The 15,201-nt window shown below is 36.0% G+C and overlaps 1 protein-coding gene across 3 annotated transcripts in view; it reads left to right on the top strand.

The window, feature by feature from the left end:
- Positions 1 to 15,201, top strand: part of LOC139979193 (serine/threonine-protein kinase RIO2-like) — a 36,905-nt gene that overhangs the window by 15,889 nt on the left and 5,815 nt on the right. For all 3 annotated transcript variants that reach the window (XM_071989940.1, XM_071989942.1, XM_071989941.1), the window contains exons 8-9: positions 245 to 337; positions 1,264 to 1,333. In XM_071989940.1, coding sequence (XP_071846041.1) covers positions 245 to 337; positions 1,264 to 1,333 — 163 coding nt within the window. The remainder of the gene's footprint in view (positions 1 to 244; positions 338 to 1,263; positions 1,334 to 15,201) is intronic.

Raw genomic sequence — 15,201 nt, forward strand, 5'->3', positions numbered from 1 at the left:
CTCAGTACAGTCATCAAACCATGTAAACACAGACTCTGTTTAGATTTATATGGCTCTTCAACTGTAGCAGGAACTTCAGCCAGGGTTAGCTTGCAAAATACGTAATGTATGTTATGGCTCGTAACAGCTGGAATGGGGATTTTCTCTGGTTCTTACTTAGCATGTATTCACTGAGATATACTGGTTTGCATTTGTAGTTTGTCTTTTAAGGTACTAACTCTCTGCATTCCATTTTGCTTCATAGGTATTTTGACAGAGATGTGCAGTGTGTTCGAGACTTCTTTGCCAGAAGATTCAAATACGAGAGTGAATTGCATCCAGTCTTTACTGATATAAGGTACACAGTGGAAAGCATTAGCCTAGTACTGTTCAAACACAGACTTTTCAACTGATGTTAATATAATTATACCATTTACTATTCAACAATTAACAATTTGGTGGAGGGATTATCAACTCATAGGTGTTTTATGGATTCACCTGATAAGTTCAAATATAATATTGGTGTATGTGGACATCAAAAGGCCAGTTGATGTCAACAGAGGTCAATGTCTAGAGTGCATACTTGGTATGTTGATCCACCATATTGAGTCTAAAGACCCTATTAGTTTCTGTAGAGATCAACAATTTGAGGTCAAACAAGGACAAGGTCTTAAATCTTTTTAAACATGATAACTTTCTAAAGTATACCTGAGTTGAACTTAACAGCACTTATTATGTGGATGCACCTAACATACAGTAACGCAAGAACCACTTTGTTTTGTAGAGGTCAGAATTGTTTGAGGCTACCAGATGTCAAAAGGTGAAGAAAACAAAGATAACTGCAAAAGTGAAGCTTACTTAAATTCATACTTGGTATATGGATTTACCTTTTTTAAGTGCAAGGCACTGTTGTTGTCTGTGGAGGTAATAGGTCAGTAAAGGTCAAAGTCTGAAAACATAAAATAAAGCAATTTCAAAAGTAAAGTTTGAATGAACTTTGTGCTTGATATAAGGGTCTATCTTATTAAATACAAAAATTCTATCTGTGGTCAGTAGAGGGCAAAGTCTGCACACCTTGAAATCACAGTAACTCAAAATGTGTATGGTTGGTATGTGGATCCGCCTTGTTAAGTTTACATTAAATGTCCTCAAATGCAAAGCTACAGTAGGAATCACTAGGAAAGTAGTTTGTATTCTCATATGATACCTTCCGTGTAATAACGGAACAAACTATTCATTTAAGATGGGGGAATTATATGTTGTTTACTTTCTATTTCGTCACAGCACTGAAGGTCACATTGATATAGAGGTAACAGCCAGTGGTTACATGAAGCAATTGCAGACAGAATTGGGGGTAAGTTTATGAATAATTGGAAGAACAACCAACTTTGCTTTCTTCCCAATAACAGTATTGAAAAGGTTTTCAGAATGGACTACTATATGAACTGAAGTGATGTGTTTACCTATACTCACAAACTTGCTGAAAGGTTTTCAAAAGTATGTCAATGACTTGAATGGTATAATCTGTTATTTTGTAGTACAGTTTGATTTAGACCAGCTTTTGAAGTTTCATATTAGGTTGGGTGGTAGGTAACTCTTACAGTGGGAACTCACAGGCCCACATTGGCATGGAGGTGGAAATGTGATAATCTTTCTTGTATATTGATAAGTGTGACATTAATGGATGTCACCTCAAATAGTGAAGTGTACACCTCAAGATTGGTTTGTTTCATAACTAAATGAGCATGCTTTGCAAAGTAAAATGTTATTGCTATGTTAACCCTTTTTGTAGTTTCCATGTTGTTTTCAATGACATACATCACCCTTTCTTGTTTGCAAAGTTTTAACTTGGAGATTCTACTTCATGATTTGTTGGTAAAGGCAGGTTTTGATATCTGACATCCTATATACCAGAGTTGAAAATATTGTATGTCCCTTATTAGAATGAAAGGGGGTTGGGAGGGGGGAGGGGGGTTATTCAATTGTATTCTTTGTGTGTGTTTTTTACTCAAAATATCCCTCTTGGTTGAAGTTCATAGTGGCACCCTTTGGTGAGTGCAAAAAGTTGAGTGGAACTGTTGGAGGTGAAAGGTCTTTTGTGATAAATGGAGGGCAGTCTGGAAACTTTAAAACATGATACCTTAAACAGTGTAAGTACAAGAAACCCTATTGAAGATGTAGGTCAAAGGTCATTTGAAGTGATTATAGTTGAAAACAAGGTTATTGCAAAGGTAAAGTTTGGTTGAACTTCACACTTTGTGTGTATTGGTAAACCCATAGTAGCAAGTACAACAACCCAATTATTTTCTGTGGAAAAATGTAATTTGAGGCCAACAGAAATCAAAGACTGGAAGTCTTTTGACGGATGAACATAGGCACCAGCAAAAGGATAAACATAGGCACCAGCAAAAGGATAAACATAGGCACCAGCAAAAGGATAAACATAGGCACCAGCAAAAGGACAAACATAGGAACAAGCAAAAGGATAAGCATAGGCACCAGCAAAAGGATAAACATAGGCACCAGCAAAAGGATAAACATAGGCATCAGCAAAAGGATAAACATAGGCACCAGCAAAAGGATAAACGTAGGCACCAGCAAAAGGATAAACATGGGCACCTGCAAAAGGATAAACATAGGCACCAGCTAAAGGATAAACATGGGCACCAGCAAAAGGATAAACATAGGCACCAGCAAAAGGATAAACATTTCATTATTTGCTTTGAAATGAAACATTTCTAATAAACAAGGTAAGGTCAGTGCCAGGTTATGTTGTAAAGATACCATAGAGGTATGGGTAAGTTGAAGGGAAGGAGGTGTAGACCACCTACATGCTAACATTTAAACTCTTAAATCAGTAAATCACACTGACTTGTGTTTTAGCAGAGTTAAACCATCATTTTTAAAGTTAATTCATATTAATTAAACTAAACTTTTAATTTGAATCTTTGATGTCCACAACCTGATATAAATTCTCAACACTGTTACTACCCTCTTGGACACTATGAATCTGAAATCAGCTAATTGATGGTCTATACAAATCTGTTACCAGTTAGTAAACCCTAGGAAGACCTTATATGTATATAGGACCACTCGTGTTACAAATGAATAGCAAAGTTTACCAGTTGTGTTTCAGTGTTAGTACAGATGTTTGGTCACATGCCTCATCACTTTTCTTGTATTAGAGTGTCCACTTGTGAGCTAGAATCTGCCAAATAAAATGTATGTGTCACAGTTGTGACAATTGGACATTGAATTAATGAATCAAGTGAAATGTTATGATGTGATATTTGTGATTTTTAGCAATTATGTGGTAAATGTTGTTCATATCCAAACCGAGTGGGTTTTCTGTAAAGGCTCTTTTTAGTAATTGCTCTTCTATAGTGAAAGCCTCTGAAAGGAACAATCACTGTGAATATATATTTGTATATCTTCAGTCTTTAATAGATGATAACTTTAACAGCGGCATAGATTGCTCCAAACATATATGCTTCATGCACAGATAATTCTTCAACACATGTTTTTTTGGTCATATGTTTCATATGAAGTCTACAAACATCTAGTGCTAAAATGGCTGCTATGCATAATTTATTTCATCCAGCAAGGATTTATCTAAGTGTGTTGCTGTCTATACAATTCAGTAAACAATGACCTTTACCAGTTGCATATACTTGTACATAGTTGCTCTAGTTGTACTGTGGTAGTCAACACAAATATTAGTAGGCAAGTCACTTACTTCAAGGTTCTTAATTAATCCAACTTAACAGTTAATGAGCTGAAGTGAGAGCTTGGATTTACCTTTCTTACTGCAAAACTTCCATACTGTGAAAGCTGTGGTGTGTAGGAGTTATCTACTGTCAATTTTACAGACAGCAAATGTGACAAAGTGACATTGTTTTAGGGCAGGGTCAAGGGAAATGTAACAATTGGGTTGAAATTGGAAATGTACAGAACATGGTCAAATGTGGTATGGCTAGATAGGTAAAGAGTTATATTTTACCACTGTGCTTGCAGAACAAAAATATACTAATTTAATAAAAAGTTATAGACGTATATAACACATGCCAATTTGCACTTGTGTTATGCCAAAAATTATTGAATTTTGGGGATATTTTTAAAACCAAGTTTTTCCTAGTACAAAGATGACTTAGAAAGATTACTTACACAGCCTAGTAGTCATGGTCAATATTATGTATATCACAGGAATAATTCCCCTTCAATGTCTATAAATTGTCAATTAGCAGTAATTGCTAATTACCTGATTTGTCCCTCCGTTACCTGTCCCTCCGTTACCAAAAAAATACATTTTTTTTAATTTCTCAGTCATTCAATGCTGGAAAAATTTCATAATTTGTATAAAACACATTCATAGGGTTAACCACTAAAGAAATGTTAAACCAAGGAGTTAGCTAGCCTACTTTTATGCTAACATAAAGAACAAGTGAAGTAGTGTCCCTCCGTTACCAGTAACGGAGGGACAATTGTTTAATGCAAGATTGTGCACAGAGTCCTGCCAGTGGGAGTTTACTTGCTAAGTAGTTGTGTTCTTAAAATGGAATTCTTGACTTCCTGTTTATGTGAGGAGAACAACAGCTTGACTAACATTAATAAATTCCGCAGAATGTGAAGTCATGAGAGTCAAGAAAAGCTACATTTGAGTTAGAAAAAAACCACACCACAAACACTGGCTGGAAGGTACAGAATGGAAGTTTTCATTCATACACTGCTAATTGCCAACCAGTTCAAAACTGTGAGCAATATTTCAGCTGTGAGAATCAAGGACATTTTCTTCCATTTGCAAGAGCTTCCAAAGCCACTTTCCTTCAGCAAGAGCAAACTCAAAATTTGTTGATCAGGATTAAAATCATAGAAAAGTTTGCAGATATGTTCAAAGCATAGTTGTAATTGGAATATTGTTTTTATTTTTATGATATTGTTGTTTTGTTTTGAGTTTATAAATAATCGCAGGAAGTTAATTCAACTATAGTTTCTAATCCACAAGTAATACATTCAGGCATACTGAACCTTTCTGCAGTGCAGTAGCTACTGTAGCTGTATCATGTTATGTCTCAAAATGTTTTTGTATTATTATTGTTGTCTATAGTTGTTAAATTGTTATACTACCACTGCATTATTACAGTATGGTTTTATCATTAAAGTTAGAAAGTACCTCAGCATTTCGCTTTTAAGCCCAGTATCAATTACTGCACCAAGTGGTTTCTGCAAAGTACTAGTGGTATTTGGAAGACAAAATGTGACTGTCATACTACTGTAATGAAATTTCCTTTCTGCACATGGTACAGTACAGTACCTGTGAACTGTCTACTGTAAATATGTGATTTACTGACTTGTTTAGAAGTGCACTAGCCACCAGCCCCCCCCCCCAACAGTTGCTAATAATGCAGTTAGAAAGTGCTAAATGATGAAGAGTGGTCTGTTTAAACTTGTTCTTTTAATCAATTTCTTACTATTTTTTCTTACATTTTTATTAACCGCTAAAATTGCTAATGTTTTGGTGAAGATAGCTGTTGGTTTAATGTTCTTATCCTTGTTTTCCTAAGTAATATAACTTTTAGTCCAACAGCAATAAAAATATTGAATCTAAGCAGCAAAAACAGTCAAAAGGCTACACTAAACAACACTGAACATTTGGTGTCCCTCCGTTACCATCGGAATTGTCCCTCCGTTACTGTACGAAATCAGCTGTAGATTTGACAATTGATGCCTGTTCATCTAATTTTTCCTTGGTGTATGTGGCGCAATGTACCAGCCAACATCTGATATAAGTTACATGGTCAGTGTAACTTAGGAACAGTGGATTTTCCAAAAAAAGTGTGAAACACGTGTTCATTTGGTGTCCCTCCGTTACCATGATGTTTATCATGCCATATTTTCCCTACAGAAACAGCCACAAGAATTAAGTTTATGGGTATGAAGCAAGTAACTACCTATCTAGATAACCACACAAGAAATTGCAAAATACTCCCTCAAACTAATGCAAAGAGAGACAAAATGTGTAAGGAAAACAGTCAAATGTCCCTCCGTTACCGCTTGACCCTGCCCTTTAACAATGAAATAACTATTTTATGACAAGTTTTTTCTAATGATGGGTGACCCAACATTACTATTACCAATATTGAAATACCATTTGCCATATTGGGAACAACTTGCAAACTGTACCAAATGGGACCATTATTTTCTCATTTGCATCTATGACTGCTTTGCAGTCTGGTTGATATGTTCAAGGATATACCTTATTATTTCCAAGCTTATCATTAAAGCTTGAATAAAGGCAGTGTCACTAAGGTTTGACCACTAGGGGCTGCTAGTTTCTTTACCTCAAAATCTTGAATAACCCCTAAGTAGATAACATCCTTGCTGTTTTTCAAGTGTCCCTCATAGGTTAAGCTTCCTACTGTAATGTTATATTGTACTGTATCTTGTACAAACATAGGAAAAATAAACTTGAAATTGAGACACTTCTAGCTCAACTGTCATGGATGCTGAATCTGCAGTGTGAACAATTGAACAATCAAATGAGCCATTTTACTCTCAGCATCCATCAACATTTCAAGATAAATTCTAAAAGTTTCGGATTACATTAGAATTTTGAGCATATCATGTCGATATTATGAGATGTCCACTGTAGCATCTAAAAAGTTGACTGTCAGCCTGTGTCAGGCTTGTCAGCTACTCTTGAAAAGAATCTTGGACCGTGTACACAAATCACTATGAGTGCCCGGTGTAGTTACTATTGACCAGCAGTCAAACACCTGCCATGGAACTGGCATGCAGCAATTCTCAATGTATGTTGCCAAATTTAAACTTCAACCTTTTCAGCTTTTAATAAGTGCCTTAAAAGCTCAGTGAAATCAGCACCGTTCTATGCAGTTTTCATATTAATATTCATTATTTTTATTGAGTTATCTGTCGTTAAACATTCTGAGCTGAATAAAATTTGCAAGATTTATTAACGAGTCTGTAGTTTCTACAAACTTCTATCAAACTTTGCAATTCTGCCCAACAGATCATGCACCAATCAAATCTCTCTGTGTTGTTTACAACCGTTAGGCATAGGACTACTTTCAATTTCGTGGATAGCCTGTGTTACAGTAGGTTTCTTCTCTTGAATAGTATCTTTCTTTTGGTCTTACCGATGTAGCTTGCAAAATTGTGTCATTTCTTTCCATTGCAATGAATAAACAGGTGTTTTCAGATGTTTGCTCCGTGGAATTGGGTAAAAAAAGTGGACGATACAAGTATATATAGGTTACATTTGTGTAATAAACATGCTGATATGAGTGGTCGCAGTGATTTTACGGTAAATTGTTTCTTTCTTTCTATTGCGGCAGATTTTCTCCATTAAACCTACCTGGTCAGAGTGCATTTAGAATAAGAAACATTGAATCTGCTTTGGAAGTTTGTTTTCCGAAATTCATCAGCAAACACACATTGAGACTTTTAATACACAATTTCTTGCATGTGTACCAACAGTTTTACTGCAGATATAAAGCTTGTTCATGACATGCTAAGGTGATTCAAACTGTTGACACTCTCAAAAAAAAAAAAAAAATCTAATATCTGAGAAGGGATATGCTATAGGTCTAAGATTTTCCTATATATTAGGTGATTAATCTGTAAATATTTCGTAATTGTATTACTTTACATCAACTCAGACACTACCAATTCCTTTTATGGCAAACCAGGCGATCTTGAATGTAAAGTACAAGACAGCCTTCATATAATGTACCGTAATATTTTACATTTTGAAATTCCAAAAACCTTGAAAAAACTTTGGTTTCCTAACAAACCACAATATTTTCCTGACAGCAGTTGCTCTGGCCCAACTAAAAATAATTTATGAAGGGTGCTACACCCCCAGCCCCCTCCCACATGATGATGCCCTTGAACATAAAAGAGGCAAACATTGTCAGCTGGCGTAAATAACTTAGAGGAGAGACAGACTATTGAAAGATAGTACAAAAAATTGCCTAATTTAATTTTTTTTTTCATTGTTTTGTCTATGGATATGTTGTAAATAAAAATGTTTTACGTAAAAATGGAAACTTAAAAAAAATTAACCGAATTCAAGCATGAATTTGACATGTTATTTGCTTATAAATTTGTTACTAGCTACAATTTCTTTCATCTTCTTCCCTTGGGGAGGGGGGGGCAAGTGTACTTGTTTTGTATTTGCTGTGTAGTTTGGTGTACAGTTAAGATCTATGTCTAGGTTTTAATCAAATCCTTAGGGTAGATCAACTTTTGAAGCTAGCTGAATTTGATTACTTTGAATGCAATTGATAGAAAACTGAAGCCATTGCAATTTCTTTGCTGTCTCAAAATTTAATGAATATTTTAATAATAAAATCCCTTGGGCTCCTCATAATGCTCTGTTAGTTGCAACTATGGATATGCAGGCCGTTAGGCCATAGTCCTGTGTAGCCGCTGTGCTAATGACACAGCTTACTGTATCCCTTAGCAGTGTGTGCAATATCCAACGTGTTCAGAAATATTGGGGAGCTGATATGTAGTTTGTATGACTCATGACTCCCTTAACAGCCAAGGAAATGCCATATTGGTGCATATCATGTAGCAATCAGTTCCATAAACTCATGTAAATTTGTGAGAGCTTGTAGCAGTTCAGTTACAGAAATAACAATCATTACATACTGATTAATAGCCATAACCAAGAATTGTAAATGGTACACAAACCAAAGGACAGTTGGGTCAAGTTGAAGATTGACAAACCATGGGTACCATTGGTTTAATGCCGATATTTTTGTGCAGTCATTCTGTGTTGCTTGTTATCTCTTTAACATTTGTTTTGTGCAAGAAATTTTTTGTTAGCAAACATTTCTTAAAATAACTGACACTACAATGCAGGTTTTAACTGATACCATGTGCAATCGAAGTACAAAAACATCAGTAAGTTGTGTGATTCTACAGTTGTGCGATTCTACATTCTTCTCAATATACATTGTTGTACAATAGGTTTGAATCCAAGGGTCCATACTCTTGTGTTAGGGGACTTAAATAAACACACAGTCCTTTGTCACAGTCTAAGCATCAAGGGGCCAACAGGTCACTTTAAATGGTCTCAAAATCACTGTATCTTTGTGATATATATACTGGATGATTTTAGAGAAAGTGATATTTGTTAGCATCATAATATCATTAGGTAAATGAGAATGTCCATGTATTCATAGGGCTTTACGTGATTGTATTCCTCATAGCAAGACTGTTCTTTCCAGATATTGAAACATTTTAGCAGAAAAATATATAATATTGCGTATTGTAAAATCCTTATCAGTGACTAAATTTGGTTGATGCCCACATATGAGTATTACAAATGTATCAAATATAGTCTAGGGAGCTGGAAATCCATGTTCTTCTGTTCTGACTTAATTGAATAAGTTAACTCACTTGCAATATACCAGTCAGATAGTTGAGTGAAAATTTTATGACAAGGAATCACAAAGCCTTTGGCTTCCTGGTTAATATTCTACAAGGATCATAGAAAGCAAACAGTAGCAGCTTAGAACATTTTCTGGGACATGGAATTCAAAGGGCGCTTGCTTTAGTGGGTTTCTTATCCATGTAAACTGTAACTCACTTGGCTTAAGGTTACCCCAAGGGGCCACTACCTCTACACAGATTACTCTGTGTATTTGAGATTTTATAATCTTCCTTATACAGTCCAAACTTGATGTTTACAGTGAAAAATCATATTAATGTTACAATCAGTGTCAATATTACCATGAATATGTTATAAATTAAGTCAGGAGAATCAGTACAGTTGCCATTTTGGCCAAACAATACTTGGAAAACCTGAATCATAATATTCTTGTCAATTAAATACGACCCCTCACCCCGGTCACAATAACGTGTATGTACATTATCTCTGGTCCAGTGTATGTCTTGTAAAAAACAACTTAGAGAAATGAACACCAGTTTACTCAGGAAACTAAATCATTCTTTTTTCCCCCGTATTTTGTTCAGCATGGCATCATAATGACATCCAGTTGCTCTTTCTCTGTTACAACAGATTCATTATTCATTTATTGCTACTTGCTAGGTAATACGCATTCTGTTGTGTAAGATGTGTTATCAGCCTTAGCACTGACAGCTGTGTATACATACAGATTCAAAGAGAAATCCCTTCCATATCCTCAGTAGTATATCTTGATAAACTCCAAATACATCTTTGATTCCTTGGCGAAGGCAAAAAGAATCTATGAATTTGTGATAGTGAATGAGCACATGTGTATTTGTGCAATTGTAAATGGTGGAAATCAGGTCATTTAAAAATAGGGGACATTCACCCACATGATTACCTTATAAAATATCAGGAGTGGATCCAGGAGTTTAGAAAGGAGGGGTGTAGTCCTGGGATCATTGAATTAGACACCAATTTAGGGGGGGGGGGGTCCAAGAACCCACAGAGGTCAATGGTGGTCCTCCCACTTGCATGAAGAGAAATTGAGAGTTAAGATGATGCAATCTGAGGTTATGTAAACTATAAATTACAGTAGGTCTATAATTAGGTCTAAATGCTATATTGGGCTAATAAATACTTTTGATTTTGTGTGAAGGCTAAAGGGGATGGCTATCCCCACCATGCACAGCTGGAAATTTTACAGGCCACATTTTTTGAAAAATTTTTGAAAATTTTTTTGAAAAATCTTTTTAGATAAGATAGTCAGCATTTCATGATAACACAGTCATAATTTAAACATAAAATGTCAAAATTTCAACTTGGTCCTGCTAATTGGACTTCTATGTAGACAGAGCTTCAGGGAAGAAATAAAAATGAACATCCATCATTTTCAGTTATTGTTGGAATTTTGATACCAAATGGTAGAATTTGACACAAGGATTTGATGAGTTTGGTGGACGTGATAGCTCATTTGAGATCAACAGAGGTCAACTTCTGAACATCTTTGTAACAATAACTCAAAAGGGTTGAAGTTCATCATGGGTATATGATCCCCTTGGTGTGAACAAGAACCATATTTTGGTGGACGTGATAGCTCATTTTGAGGTCAACAGAGGTCAACTTCTGAACATCTTTGTAACACAATAACTCAAAAGGGTTGAAGTTCATCATGGGTACAGTATATGATCCCCTTGGTGTGAACATGAACCATATTTTGGTGGACGTGATAGCTCATTTTGAGGTCAACAGAGGTCAACTTCTGAACATCTTTGTAACACAATAACTCAAAAGGGTGTAAGTTCATCATGGGTATATGATCCCCTTGGTGTGAACAAGAACCATATTTTGGTGGACGTGATAGCTCATTTTGAGGTCAACAGAGGTCAACTTCTGAACATCTTTGTAACACAATAACTCAAAAGGGTTGAAGTTCATCATGGGTGTGTGATCCCCTTGGTGTGAACAAGAACCATATATGTGGCACGTGCTAGTGATTGCAGGAAGTTGTTATGGAAACTCCCTGGTGACTGATAGATTTCTTACCTGGCAGTAAAGTTTGGATTTGGCCATGGAGAGGTCTACAATGGTCTAGACCGCTTGGATTGCACTCTTCAGAAGAAAAATAGTTGCTTACCGATGGCATCCCATACAATTGTAAAATCAAATTAAGTGTCTAAGTTCTTCTGCCCAGTGGTCAGGAAGTTCTCTTTTAACTACTGTAAGTTATGTTTGTTGAGATTGACTCGTAGATAATAAAGGCTTTGTCTTGCTAATTTTGCTGTGGTTCTGTGGTATTTGTGATCCATTGTGTACCTTACCACTACCTAGAAGTTCCTACTACACCACTAAACTGATATGGTGTGGCAATTAAGCCTGACTACATCAGCCTTGTGTTTCAAACACTAGTTAGCAAGCAAGCCAAAAAGTTGCAATTTACAAACTTTATGCTAAGAAAAGAGGTTGTTCATTATATTTTAGTTCTTCATTGATGTGTTTTTTGTGGTTCCATACTGTGAATTTGAACTTGAGAGTTCAGAAAATAGCACACTAATTTGCCTTGGCTGTCATGTGTTTTGAAGGAAATCATGAGGATTTTTTCTGAGTATTATATATAACATTTTCCCCACAGGACTCGTAGAAGGCACTAATGTTGGTAGTAGCCAACATTGTTTTGACAAAATGCTTTCCCATCAAGGCAAATCTTCAGTCTCACCATACGGGAGGGAAGGGTTGCGGTTGTCTTTTGTTGCAAGGTCTAAATATGCGATGCTTACAAAATTTGGAATATACTAGTACAGTGGAAGCAGTGGCCAAATTTCAACGGTGAAGGACCAGATTTTTACCCCCCCCCCCTCCTCCTTTCCCAACTAAATCATTGGCATGAACATTTGAGAAAGGCCAGAGGCAAATAAAGGATAGAAAGTACTGTAAGGGATGTGGTCCTGGGGACATTAGAGCCAATTTCCATGCAAATGGGACTGGGATTCCTTCCCCAAAAGGGATATTCTAAAAATTGAACATTTAGACATCAAGTAGTACACTCTGAAATATTGAGATTATGAAATAGACTTTAATTTAGGTCTTAATAGAAGATTGTGGTAAAAAATACTTGTCAAATTTTGTTTGAGGTTGAATAGGAGAGATATTGAAGAACTTGAAGAACTGCCAATTAAATCAATATTAAATTGCAAAAGTACTGTTTGTTGAGTAACCTTCCAATCAGTCAGGTTATCAATTTGTCAGTCTTCTTAGTTGTTCTCAGTAATTGCTTTTACTGCTTCATTCCTCTTCTGGTTTGCCACCTATCTTGTTTTTAATAGCTCTTAGGAGCAGGGCTTTATTACCTCTCAGATATCTTGAACTTAAGAAATAGAGATAAATATACAGTACTGTACTTTACACCTTTCATTTAGCCTTCCAATCATATATTAAGGATATCTGTAACCATGACTACCATCAGTACCCTTAGATCAAGCTTTTGTGTTGTTAAAGGGTTTGTGTTTTGTGGCGAGACTCATTGTTTTAACAGTTTACTCCAATAATATATGAAAATTGTGTACTGGTTGTTTGGAGATGAATATTTAGATCTTGGTTTACTTTGTGCTGCAACATGCAACTGCAGTGAACAACATCATTAAAGGAAATTGCAAATGGATCGTTGGTAATGATTCTTCAAATGATAAATAATGCTGATCAAGCATTCCAAATGTGTAATCTGCAAGGACAAATCTGCGAGTTTATAGTAATGAGCATTTTTTCAAGATATCTGCAAAATTGATGTAAAGGATAAACCACATCTTATCTTTCTGGAATATTCAAGGGTTATTAAGATTGCTAGAACATTAGTATCAAATAAGGGTATATGATGTATAGGGAAAGTATGTTGCAGAGCACTATGTTAATATTCTTTCTTCACACATAATAGTCTCATTGTCTGCCACTGGACAAGCTCTTTAAGTTGAATTGTAACAAGTAGTATAAACCTTGTAGGTAGATACTAATGGTGGGTGATTTCAATCTCTGTCCTGAATACATCTATGTACAGTTAATAGTTCTCTGCTTTACAATAAGAGTATATATTGGATTTTTATCCAGCTGCCAGCAATAAATAGGCTGTGTAATAGTGAAGACCAAAGATTTTGACCAGTATTAATGCATTCATGATTGCAAATATTTGTAGAAATATTTTTAGAAAGTCAAGTTTTGAGCTTTTCTATTTTAGGATAGGTGATTCCTATATTACCTTCTGTACCTATTGTCTTGCACCCGTTCATTCGAAAGACAGTAATTTAGAGACATTTGATTTCAAATGTGATGCGTTAAAGCTCCTGAACCTACAGTACAGGTCCACCTTGTGACATCATTTGTGCAAACGCGTAACAAGAACAAAGGACTTTCCACATACTTCTCGTAAGAAAGAAAGTGAACCTTTTACTAACTTCACTCTTTTAATAAACATGCAGCTACAAGAGAAAGAAATGGTTGTTACAATTGTTCACACATTGGTTAATAACTCAATTAAAAGTAAATTATGGTTAAAAAGCTGCCTCAAAGTCTGGTCATATTTTGTAAGATTCATTGCTATTATAGGCCAGTATACATACTGTGCAGTACGATATCGAGGTCTTGCCGCAATTGAAATGCCTACCTTGTGAAATATGTCGACATCTCTGGTATTTCTTCATTTGTTGTTGCAATTAATTGTGTTTGCAGTTAATTTGCAGTCAGTGGATGTAATATTAATCAAATCCATGAAATATAAAGCTTTGGGTATGTCTCAGTCTCGCTGCCATAAGGTTAGGCTTTTAGAAAGTCACAACTCCACAAAAGCAGATACACAAGTGAAGGGAACACCATGGTAAAAGAGCTCCTGATAGAGTCCAAATACAAGTGTTACCCCAGGTTGATCGCTCCCATCCAGGGGACATTAGCCTTTAGGGAAGCGGGGGTTCTTCAGCTGTAATGGGGTCAACTACCTGCACCGAGATACTCGATGTCCGTTATGCACACACATCAACAATGCGCCTCATGACGTATAAGGACCCCACCTTACTACCACTGCAACTACTGGCTCGTCTGAGTCAACGCACAAACAAACAGAATAATACAAAAAAGCATATATATAGTTATGCGAGGTATATATTCATAACTACGAAATAAAGAAGGAGAAAAGAGGATAACAATGGAGATAAACAACAACTGTCACTAATTGTCATTAACAATAATTAAACAAAACCACAGTCAATCCCATCTCGGAATGGATCACTATAGCTGGGGGTGGGGGCTCGCTCCCTCTCTAGACCCGCTCGACCGTCTTTCAGATCCGGGGAACATCATGGCCTGGTGGGGAGGGGGCATCTTAAGACCAGGGCGTTAGTCACGCCCACCCAAACCCAAAGGACCTGTATAGAAATTATAGAGTAATTTCTAATGATGATGTCTCTGACATCCTATTGACGGCTGAGGGCTGTCAAGTGAGTGGCACTAACTTACATATATAATCGATACAATGGGCTCAGTGCCAACTAAAATATGGAACAAATCTACAACAAGTACACTCTAATCATTAAGGCTAAATATAAATGAAATATGTTTCCAGTAAATAGCATTATAAGTAATAAAGCTCACATCTAGCCGACGTGGCAGTCAATGATGGACACCAATGCAGTAAGTCTCAGTCAAGTGCTAATTGCCCTAACCCAATTACTAGCATGTTCCTTATAGACAACTAAATGCATAAATACTAAAATAATATAACACAATATATACCCATATGATAAGTC

This window comes from Apostichopus japonicus, chromosome 13, assembly GCF_037975245.1.
Source record: "Apostichopus japonicus isolate 1M-3 chromosome 13, ASM3797524v1, whole genome shotgun sequence".
Lineage (NCBI taxonomy): Eukaryota > Metazoa > Echinodermata > Holothuroidea > Aspidochirotida > Stichopodidae > Apostichopus > Apostichopus japonicus.